Source organism: Gobius niger (genome assembly GCF_951799975.1).
Source record: "Gobius niger genome assembly, chromosome: 12".
NCBI lineage: Eukaryota > Metazoa > Chordata > Actinopteri > Gobiiformes > Gobiidae > Gobius > Gobius niger.
The window spans coordinates 26,309,601-26,321,465 of NC_136863.1; the positions used below are offsets into that span (position 1 = coordinate 26,309,601).

The following is an 11,865-nucleotide window of genomic DNA, read 5'->3' on the forward strand; positions in this document are numbered from 1 at the left end:
AAAGGCAGACTCGTAGTGTGAAGAGACGGGTAAAGGAGGGAGCGAGTGTTGAGATAACGTTTGGAGGTCCATCTTCATCACTCAATTGTGTTGTAGACTTGGTAGAAGGACGCAGTCACCCGCCAGGGTCCCCTGTCCAGCAAACGCCACTTTGTCAATCCTCTGCACCTGCGGATGAAGCAGGATTTGGTACATTTAACAAGTTAAGCTTAAGCATACAGTGAATTCAATCATTAAGACTGTTTCCTAACTACAGCCCGTGGTTAAAGTGGACTTTGGGAGGTGGTGGAACTCTAGTCGAGAAGAATCAGACGCTACACTACGGCTGATATATAAAAGGCTGTGCGTACTTGCAGGTATAGGATTTTAAATTACTTCATTTTCAAATTAAGGTTTTCAGCACTAAAGCCAAAACTTTAGCCAGGATTCCTGATTTTTTTGTTCAGATTCAGAGGATGAGATCAGAGGAAATATTGTGTAACTGTAAAACTGTCAATTTACGTAAAAAACATAAATATAAGGCTGATTATTATGAAAAAAAAAGTGGGCAAAGCTTTGGGAAGAGTAGACCCCGTCTCCGTCTGAAGAGTGGACTGTCCAGCACAGCTTCTGCTTCCTAAGGTGGAGGAACTCTGTTCTGATTGGTTCCGGCTCACTTTAACCCCAGACTTACAACTAACTGCAACTGCCCACTGATATTCCCGTTTTGGTGTATTGTTGGTTATTTGACAATACCTGCTCCCACTTCTGGGACCTGAGGCAAAATGACATCACAACATTATGAGAGTTGTTTCCACCAATCACAAACAACTTCTCCGCAGCACCCAGGAAGTAGAGCATGGGGAGGTCTGCGTCCGCTCTGGTCAGTGTGGGGAGAATTTCAGACCAGGAGTCTGAGGAAATGAAATACAGATATCACTCACAGTGTTGTCGCGCAGTTCCATAAATACAGTGGGCTCAAGATGCACGATGAAACTAAAAGTTATTCCCAGTGCTGCCTGCAGAGGGAGCTCCAGGCAAACCATCCCTGGCCTCTGTGTTTCAGGGTCACTATCCTATCCTTACAAAGACCGTATTTCAAATTACAAACTCTAAAATATCAACGGACACTTCATTATCAACATTCTGGTACACTCACATATGTAGGTTTGTGCTTATTGATTGACTGCGGAATTCTTCCGCAGTCAATTATTGGTTTTCATGTTCTTTATTATTATTCCTCTTCCATCTTTTTCCCGATTTTCTAGAGCTTTCAGCACCTTCATGCTTTGTGCAATTTATGCAAGTTATGCATCAAAATGTTCCGCATGTTGAGGAGAAGGGTGCTATTACTTTTGGGACTTCTGCAACTTACGGTATTTCCGCAATCGGACGAAATGTCGGAGATTTTTCCCATTGACTTATAATGGGGCTGCCGCAAATCCATGCTTTTCTGCACTTTTTTCTGCATTTTATGCAATTTCTGCACTTTGTGCATGTTCAGCTTATGCAACTTGTGGGTTTTGAGAAAAAATTGGCCTTCTGCAGTTTTCCAGTTTTTTATACGGGAGTTTGAAATGTTTGCATTGGTGTGTATGTGGGAATCCAGCCAATGGGGAGACTCCAGGCCTTTCAGCCATTTGTGCAGCTTCTGCCAATCAAGCACTGAGGCCATTTCAACAGTTTGACCAGTTTATGGAATTTAAAAAGTTTATGCAACATTAATAATTTATGCAAAGTAACCACTTTATGGGATTTAACCAGTTTATGCATTTTAAAGCCTTTATGCAACTGACGAGTTTATGCCATTTAGGATTTATGAATTTTAAAGCGTTTCTGCAATTTACATAATTTATGCAAATTAACCCATTCATGCATTTTACAACTTTATGCAGTTTATACAGTTTATGCAACATGACATTTTATGCATTTTACCAGTTTATGCAAATTTGATTATGCAATTTGAAGAGTTTATGCAATTTCTGCATTCGCTTCCCGCATTTCCGCAGTCAATCGCAATGGCGCAGCCATTGCATTTCTAGTTTATAGTCATTTCCCTTTTCTATGTTTTAGTTTGTTCAGTATTACTGTCTCAAAACTAATGACACTACTTTGTGTTACTTTTGAGATACTTTTGTCTGGCTCAAATCTCATCTTTCAATTTAATGCACTGTTTTTTATATGAACCATTCACATTTTATTTAACTAGTTGTCCCTGATCTGTAATTTGGGCTTGAAACCAGCTAAACAAACTGTCACTGCTCCAGGTTCATTTTGGTTTTTCAGATTTGAAACAGACCAGTGGCTACATTTACATCAGAAAAATCAGGTAACCCAATAACCCAATAATCAAAGATGATGCGTTTATATTCCCTTCAGAAATCTGAGAATCCCAAAAGTCTGGGTTCTACCTGAGCCATTATTTAAGAGCAACTTGAGTCAGGCCCACAGCAGAACCCGGTGGAGAATGACTGACCTCCATATTTCAGACGCTGCCTGTGTGGCGTTAGTGTCTGGTGCACAGGTTTAGTAACTCAAAGGTCTAAGGTTCAAACTCAGTCAATGATGTCTTCTGAGCCCAGTCAAGTGTTTTTGGAAGTATTACCTTGTCTGGTGTCGTACTGAAGGAGCAGTTTTTCTCCAGTTCTCTGAATGTTTCCCAAAACATAAAAGCAGTGTCCGCAGCTGGCCGCCAGAGGCACGTCATGAGAGAGAGACACAGTGAACTGGAAGTCAGTGAGCGGCAGAGAGGCCACCAGCCTGGAGACATGACGGAGGACATGGGCCAATCACAATGTTTTCTTACCGGAATATAGTTGGGCAATGGGCATGCATCTGAAGTTCTACCTATGATCGTAAATGTTAGTGAGTAAAAGTGTTTTAATGAGAGGCAGACCACAACAAGGGAGTGTAGGGCACGACGAGGACTGAGATACGACAGAAATTAGCTTTACGTTGTGTGTAAAAGATGAAGCATTTGTAACACAGTAGGTATTAGGATGGACAGGTTAGGACATTCAGGGGCAGAAACCATCAGGCCCGGGGGACAAATCCAGCATTGAACCTCTGGCCCTAAAGATGATTTTGAGAAATCTTATTTCACAAATCAGAGAATACTTCACATAATTTAAAGTTAAACTACCCTAAACATGTGAGAAATACTGACAATGACTGAAAAATGTCCAAAGAGAACACCCCTAGTTGGTCATGTGTAATGCACAACACTGACATTTGTAGAAGCTGGTGCTTCACTCTGAGCTAAAATTGGCAGGTTTGAAGAATGAAGAAAATCATCCGTAAACATGGAAACTTGCCAACCCTTGTTCTACTTCATGTCATGGTAATATGATTAATCCTAACCTGGTATAAAGACTCAAAAAGTAAAATGTATCACGTCTCTCCGTTAAAAAAAAAACACCAAATGAATGAAGCTGGGTCAAAAGTTATCACTCCCTCTTTCCTCATCGATTCTGTCGTTTTTTGGCCATTTCTAAGAAGTCAACTTCTGTATCAAATAAAAAAATTGTAAGCGTTTGTAAGAACATCTTCTTTGTACCAAAATATCTGCACAAATGCAAATGATGTTCTAACAAACCACAGTCTCCTCCTAGTTGTGGACAGAGGGGCACCAGGACGGAGACAATATAACGACAATCATTTACCTGATTGAGCAAATCCAACATTATCCTTAATCAGCTCCCTAAACTTAGACACCCAGTTTATTGTAAACCAATGATCCATGGAAACTATTCCAGTTTCTAGTGACTTTTTCAGTCTGCATCTCCCACTTTTCCTCCTATAAACTCTCCAACCGTCCGTCCTCCCTCCGCAAAGTTTCCCTCTCCATTCGAATAATTTGTGACATCTGAAATATGCTCTAATTCCTTTTTTCCCCTTGTTTTTCAATTCTTTGCTTGGAACAATTTCAATTTCCCTCTGCGGAGTACAATCAGGCGCCATTTCCTCTTCCAACAGTGTCCCTTCACTCATCATCTCTATGGTAACTACTATACTACTATAATGTAAAACTCCTTTTGCAGCTGACGTTTGTGGCTATTGTTATTTCATTTCGTGCAAACAACACTTAAACAGTTTGTCGGGCCCAAAGGGATAAGCTAGATAATGGAGCACAGCTAAAGCCTGTCTGCACACACTGACCTCCAGGAGTCCTCCCAGGGATCATAGCGCTCCACAGCGGTGTACAGGGCCGTGCTGGAGTCAGGAGTCACCAGGGAGTCCAAGTACCAGCCCCCCACCGCGTAAACACAGCCCGCACAGGCCACCGCGCTGAAGTGTCTCCGTCGCTGGGTGAAGAACACACACAGTCAAGGCTAATATTTACTCATATATGGACTTTATCTGCACTAAAACTCTGACCCTATGCCCCCTCAACTGTATTACTGTACTCAAACAATAGCAAATAGCAAAAAAAAAGTTAAACCATCGAGTTCAGTCAATCTTCTTTACTGAGATAAAGCCAAAGTTTCATCACAAACCACAGCTTCTTCAACAACACAAGAGCTTTAATTATGCCTTACAAGAAATACAAGAGGAGTAATGTATTTAAAACAACCATAAAAAAACAAAATGTGAAAACAAATGGACACATTCAGCAAAAATCAATAACTGAGGTGAATTAGCACATTCTAACACATATCAATTCCTGATTGGTTGAAGTACATGTCAGTGAATTAAACTCCCCACCCCCTTAAGAAATGTTAGCTAGTTCCAGCAAGAAGTGGTTAGTATTAAGTGTAGTAAGGGGAAGTGTGTGTTAGTGACTCTTTTTGGTGCAATACCTGTGTGATCACCAGATTGAGCAAAATGGGTTGCAATGTGCAGTGAAGGAATACATTGAAAAAATATGCAACAATATGCACCGTCGTGTGGACTAGTCATTCTCTCCCACAACCATGTAAGTTCTCTTCTTCTGTCAGTCTAGTATTGATCAAATATGAGCGTTATTGCTAAGTTGGTTGTTACAGGAGCAGAGCGCACTTAGGCTGAAGCTCTGAGGGTCTAGGGCAGGCGTAAGTCCCTGATTTAACATGAATTAAGTGGACAAAAACCCCTGAGGAGGTGGCCTCTTACTTAAAAACTGAACGTACCACATAGTCTGGCAGCAGAAACTACTTTTTTGGGACAATGTCCAGCGACGGCAGCTCATGAAACTCTTGGCAAACAACAAGACGGACGGTAAAAGGGTATTACCTTGACTTAAAACTTAGCAGGCAGTATTTTATGACTTGTTTATCAGCTTTGAAAGGGAAGAAACAGACCACGGTCCATTAGTTTCTATGGGAGGAGATCTGGGGAAAGTCTTGGAGAAACGATTGCGGTTTGATGAGGTTTGATTGGACAATGACCTTTTATTGCTGTTTGCCAAGATATAATATTTTGTTTGATAAATTCAGATTGGCTGTGCTGTGGCAAGATCCTAATTTGACATATTTGAGAGCCATGGAAGTGACATATGTTTACTGTGAGGGTTCAGTTCTGTTGCTAACTCACAAAGGCACTTGGAGAAGGAGGACTCACCCATGAGGTGGATGCCAGCCTTTCACATAAACCAGACACGAGCTAAGTCAGCTTTATATCTGATCTGGTGATGTGTTTGGTAAGTCGGTTCTACTGGCACCTTTTAGGGCTTTCAGGTTGAAGACTCCTACCTTTATCAGTGGTGCAGTGGAGACCCATGAGTCGGTGAGTGGATTGTATCTAAAAGAAGCCATTTTAAACTCCCAGCCTCTCCTCAGGCGCTCCCGGTAGCCTCCTATGATGTACAGGTAGTTGTACAGGAGCACCGTAGTATAGCACCACTTGTCGGCTCTGAAAGGGAACTCTGTGAGCCGAGTCCATTCTCCACTTTCCCCGGAGCCATTCAACACAAAGACGTGCCGGGCCCCTTCCGTCTCCGGATCATCCCCCGAGGTGAGATTCTCTTTCCGGAGGCAGCACAAGTGTAAGTCGCTGACTGTTCGCATGTGGACCACCTTGTCTTTTTCCTCGTCATAAAGGCCTCTGCAAAAGAGGTGGCATTTTGGTAAGAAAAACTCCACGCTACATGTTGTTGGACTGGACATGGCTGGGCTCGCTTGTGCAGGTGTGTGAACGACTGGGTGAGCGTACAGTTTTTGACCACATTTGGCCATGCTTTACTCTGATTTAGGTGTTGCAAGGTCAATAAAGTTTATCAATGAAACTACTCGAGTGCACTCTCACCGTACCCAGTCTTGATAGATAGATTTACAAACTCAGGCAGAACTTTAGGTCACCTTGTAATGTGTGTTGAAGTCAAGGTCCCAGGAGAGTCACATTAGGTTTAACCCAGTGATCTCCAACCTGTTTCCTAGAGACCGGTACCTGAAACTTGTCCACCCGGGCAGGGATCAGGGGTGGGGCTCTTAGAAACACATGCTTAAGGGCCGATTTCACCGGAGAGAGTTGCAGAGACTGCCACTATTTGTTGTCCTCAACCTGTGAGACGTTTCTGTGACGTCCCTGCAATGTCTCCGAGACCTGTCGGATACCAGGGAGATCTCAAAGAGTCGTATGGAGTCTCTTTGAGATCTCCTTGGTATAAAACAAGTCTCATGCTGAGACCATGCAGAGACTACATGGAGACTTTTTCAAGTCTCTTTGGCCACTCTTTGGCCACAGCCAGAGGTCGGTCCCAGCGTATGTCAGCGTATATTTACTCTCATGAACGAAAAAATCACAACTTACTATGACACCTGCAGTTGCGCTTATGGCCTCTAGGGGCATGAGTTACGTTTCTCCTCTGTCAGGACTGTTTCACAGCGGGCGAAATACAACAACATTCTAAAGTTTCATATATTAAGGCAGGAAAATATTGCGATAAGCGATAATATTGAGGACCACTTGATGCCACTGAAACCAACATAAAACATTTAAATCTCAGTAATACCTTGTTCTTTATAACTGCAATTAACATGAAACTCAATGAAACACGTTTACTTTATTGTTTTTATGTAATGTATTAGACGATAAGCCAATTCATTTGACACATTTCTTTTATTTATTTATTTATTGGTTTATTTGGTCGGAACAGTGCATGTTAATGAACAAACATGGGTTTCATGCATGTAAACAAGCCACACCTGATTGTAGCCTTTGGCAAATTTCCATCCGTCGTCCCCCATGCGCACTCACAAACACACTCTCATTCATCCTGACCTATTGTACATGTTTTCTTTTTCCCCCCGGACCCTTTAAAAGCTGCAGAGCCATTCCATTGCTCTGATATAGCTAAAGGGTTGATTGTTTACAATGATTTGAACATTTTCCGTGTCAGTCTCCTGTAATACCTGATGATGTGCGGTATCTCCAGCAGGTTTCTGCTCAGGTAGGTGAAGATGGTGTGCTTCAGCTCTGGGCAGCAGACCTCGCGGACCAGGCTCAGGTAGGACAGACAGCTGCGTGGGTTCAGTTCTGTTGCTAACTCACACAGGCACTTGGAAAGGAAGGACTCAGCCATCAGGTAGCTACCAACCTTTCAAAGAAACGAGACACGAGCTTAGTTAGCTCTGATTACATCTGATCTGATGATGTGTTAGAAAAGTCGGTTAAACAGGCTCTGCTGGCACCTTTTAGGCTTTCAGTCTAGGAGATATAAAAAAAAAAATCCATTGTTTCTTTCCATTTCTTTCAGAGTGACTGGAGGTAGTACCTCATTGCGATTGTGACTCGAGGTGCGAAAGTGTTTTATGAGGACAGTGCCCTCTACTGGAGGAGTTTGCCTGACATTCAGAGTACCTCTGGGGTTGCCTGGCTCTGCCATACTCTTCCCTGTCCATTCCATGCAGGGAGTTAGTCTGGTCACGGAGCAATTGGAGCACTTTGAAGGGGCGGGCCTAACGCGCACAGATTGTCAGTGAAATAAACCAATCGGCGATTAGCGGACGTGACGACAGCCGTGTCCAATTAAACAAATATGAAGTGAATATTAACTCACGCGGAGAACGCGAGGCAAAATCCTTGACTACTTCATCCAATGATTAGTTTTGGCTGATGTTAACGTTAATTGAACTAAAAACATAGAGGTGCAGTGAGTGACGTAACCTTCTCATTTCTCTGTGACGGTCGTGATTGGTTCGGCTCGGCCTTAGCCGCCAATCAACAACTTGTCTACCGTGCGTGGCCAGACCCACCTTCTTTCGTGCAGAAAGAAGGTGGGTGTAGTTTATCAGGCTACCTCTGGGGGACAGCCACGTGACTAAAATAAGTCTGGGAAGGAATCGTTACAGCTGAACCTGAGATCAGAGGCTCCACTATTCTGATCCGTGACATCTATCGCTCAAATACAGAGACAGAAGAAAACAAACCCAGCCTCTCGAACTTGTGTGAAGTTAGCCTACCCATAGTGTCCGATTTGCTTCAAAATGGTGTCATTCATTTGTGCTTCATTTGTGCATGTTTGTGCACATAAAATTAGCGTTTGTGCGCACTTCGTTTTTGAGATATTGATCATTGATTGGTAATTGATCAGCCCCCCCATAGTGTCTGATTCACTCCAAACTAGTGTCATTGTTCAGCTCTTCGTTTGTGCACATAAAAATGCACATAAAACGCGAATTCTATGTGCACAAACGAAGCACAAACGAATGACACCATTTTGAAGCAAATCGCACACTATGGGGGGGTTGATCAGTTACCAATCAACGATCAATATCTCAAAAACGAAGTGGGCACAAACGCTAATTTTATGTGCACAAACGTGCACAAACGAAGAGCTGAACAATGATACTAATTTGGAGTGAATCGGACACTATGGGGGGGCTGATCAATTACCAATTAATGATCAATATCTCAAAAACGAAGTGTGCACAAACGCTAATTTTATGTGCACAAACGTGCACAAACGAAGCACAAACGTGCACAAACGAAGCACAAACGAATGACACCATTTTGAAGCAAATCGGACACTATGGGGGGCTAACTTCACACAAGTGCCTCACTTGGTTAAGTTATTGCAGTAGTTAAAATCTCGATTGCGATTTGATATCCATAAACCTTGCAGCCCGAGGAGACATCATTCCTGTAGAATCTAATGGTAAATGTGTTGATGTAAGTCCTAGCTGCGATATAAACCTTAATTGTTTTGGACATTTTATTATGATCCACTAAGTCACTTGTCAGATAATAGAAATGAAGTGGACGTGGAAAGAGCAGCGAATGGGAAATACAGTTTGTGTCCATTGGTGAGCTTTGACTTTTTATAATCATGATAATTAATGAAAGATGGAAAATATTGGTGTGGTTTTGGATGCTGCGACAGTTCTACAAACTACAAACACCTAAAGGACATCACTGACCCGCGCTGCATACCTGGATGTGTGAAGCTAAGTCCTCTGGTGGGACTTCAAACCGTCCGTGAAAAGAAAACTCCAGGAGGTTGTGGAAAACAGAAGACGGCACGTGCAGCAGCTGGATGGAGTTCTCCGACGTCTCCCTCATTCTGGACTGGGACAGGGCTCGGAAATACTCACTGCACGAAGCAAGTCTGTGGAGATCCACCTGGAGCAGTCACACAGTTATCCATTTAGAGGTACATCTGGTGCTATCAGTGGTCATTATGACTAAAACAGTTTGAGATTCAGCCTTTTTATCATTTTAGTTTTATTAAACCTTTCCTGCAATGACTGCGGACTGCCTAAACATCGCCTAACCTTTGCACAGCCTTCTCATTCAAAGGTGTTAAAGAATTTCCCCTGACCGAAGGATGTCTCTCACAATGTCAGATATGTGCAATTGGAAAACCACCAGTGTCAGCTCCGATCACTGAAATCATACTGATGGTCTTAGGTGAGGTTTGAAGTTGTAGTTTCACATGGCCATGTGTGGAGTGAATAATATAGGCTACATATACAAATAAAGTTCCTTTCCATTTCCATGATTGTGTTGAATAACCGTGTGGTGATTGGCTGTTCATGGTGTGGTTGTATACGTTTATGACATCACACATAATAATAAGCACCTTCCAGGTCCAAACTGTTGACAGTTCCTTAGACACAAACAGCAGATCTGAATCCCCTGTGGAAATAACAGATACACCTTTTGCACCTAATTAGAATAATACAGCTCCAGGGAAAATGAAGGTATTTTTATATTTAACCTCTTACCCCCCGACTAAACTGAGCACATTTTCTCCAGTTAGACTTTTCCCAAATCTAGGCTTCTTGAAAATGTGTCAAAATAGTGACAACAACGAGATGACAAAGCAACAAAAAGCCAAGAAACAGTGACAATAACGAGATAAAAATGAAGAAGAAAACACAACACATTTCAACCTTAAAAGACTCATGGAAACAGAGTGGCGTTAGGAAAGATGAATCGTAACTGGGGCTCAGACACAGGGGAAGGTTTGCATTAACGATGTGATTGACAGAATCTTCCCCAGAGTCTGGACACTGGAGGTGGTAGAGGAAGAGACTCGGGGCAGAGCTGAGAAGAGGCCAGGCGGAGGAGGGTCGCAGCACAGCTGGGAAGCTGCTGAGTCAGGGGTCACCAACCTTATTTCAGCTGAGGGCTACTTTAAGAGCATTAAGTTGTTCGAGGGCTACCAGTTAAAAACAAATCCTAAAGACTTAAACGTACACTGTTCACTTATAGGATATTGACCCAATATTATATTAAAATAGCTTTATTTTAAACTCATACTGAGTCACAAGAACCGAAATAACTGTAATTTTAAGAATTAGATTCAAGAAAATGAAGTGTTTTACACTTTAGAAAAAGTCCTAAGGGCTACTGGACATGCCCCAAAGGGCCCCTGGGTGCCCGCGGGCACCACGTTGGTGACCCCTGTGCTGAGTGATGGATGAGGAAGCTTAAGAAGGGGCTCCTGGGTGACGAATGGCTGAAGCAGGAATGAGCAGTTGTGGTGATTGACTGTCACGGAGGTGCGGCTTGAGATGGGACTGTGATTGGATGATGAGGCGAAGAATGAGAGCTGCAGGTAGGTCTTCCAGGTTGAGTCTGCGCTGATGCTTCATGACAACAAAAAACGTCCTGTCTGTGTCCTCACAGACATATGGAAGCCTGTTTCCGCCATGTTAAAAAATAAAAGCCCAACGGGAAGTCGAAATTATGAGATTTAAAGTCATAATTTTGTGTTTAAAATACACAATTTCGAGTTTAAATCTCGATATTACGACTTTTAAAACTCGGAATTACGAGTTTAAATCTCGAAATTACGACTTTTAAAACTCGGAATTTCGAGATTTAAACTCGGAATTACGAGTTTTTAAGATTTTGAAAATCTGGATGTTGTTGCCGTTCTCTTTAATGTCTGATGCGGTCTGAACTGTGGAGCTTGATCTGGCCAGCATAGCCGTATCTTGGAATCGTATCATGCTTGAAAAACAACTGCTAAGGGCGATGCCGGTGGACAATGGCTAGTCTAGGTTTGCCCGGTTAGCATGTGCAATCCACCTCATTGTTGATAAAAAAAAAGTCTGCAATCAACCACCAATGCGTCAATCCCGACCCAGTGTGTGATAATCCTCAAGGCTGCTTTATGTGGTTACTGCTTTATTGACGTTTTTAGTGTATAAGACTTAATTCCACAAGATCCATTATTGGAGCTGGATGCTAGAGCTGCTAAGAAGCTAGGTAGCTCCGGGTGCTAAGCAATCGGCTACGGCCAATTGTACATGAAGTGTGAGTAATAAACTGCAAAATCAACCAGCCCGGCTCAGTGTGTGATCATTGTTAAAGTGATACTTTATGTAGACCGTGGTTTTATTGACTTTATTCATGCATATTTCACATTTTCACATGATCATGATCATCCGAAGTTCATCGAAGTTCATGATGCTATGATCGTAGCATTAGCTTTGGGAATGCCCATGCATCATCAAGGCC

General features: G+C 42.6%; 1 protein-coding gene across 1 annotated transcript in view; it reads right to left on the reverse strand.

The window, feature by feature from the left end:
- The window catches only part of LOC306971518 (kelch repeat and BTB domain-containing protein 11), a 14,069-nt gene continuing 2,204 nt past the window's right edge, over nucleotides 1-11,865 (reverse strand). The window contains exons 2-8 of the mRNA XM_079567828.1: nucleotides 9,328-9,516; nucleotides 7,308-7,492; nucleotides 5,649-6,000; nucleotides 4,138-4,283; nucleotides 2,585-2,739; nucleotides 736-893; nucleotides 1-168 (exon numbers count right to left, since the gene is read on the reverse strand). Of these exons, the coding sequence (XP_079423954.1) occupies nucleotides 82-168; nucleotides 736-893; nucleotides 2,585-2,739; nucleotides 4,138-4,283; nucleotides 5,649-6,000; nucleotides 7,308-7,492; nucleotides 9,328-9,456 (1,212 nt within the window). The 5' untranslated portion in view covers nucleotides 9,457-9,516 and the 3' untranslated portion in view covers nucleotides 1-81. The remainder of the gene's footprint in view (nucleotides 169-735; nucleotides 894-2,584; nucleotides 2,740-4,137; nucleotides 4,284-5,648; nucleotides 6,001-7,307; nucleotides 7,493-9,327; nucleotides 9,517-11,865) is intronic.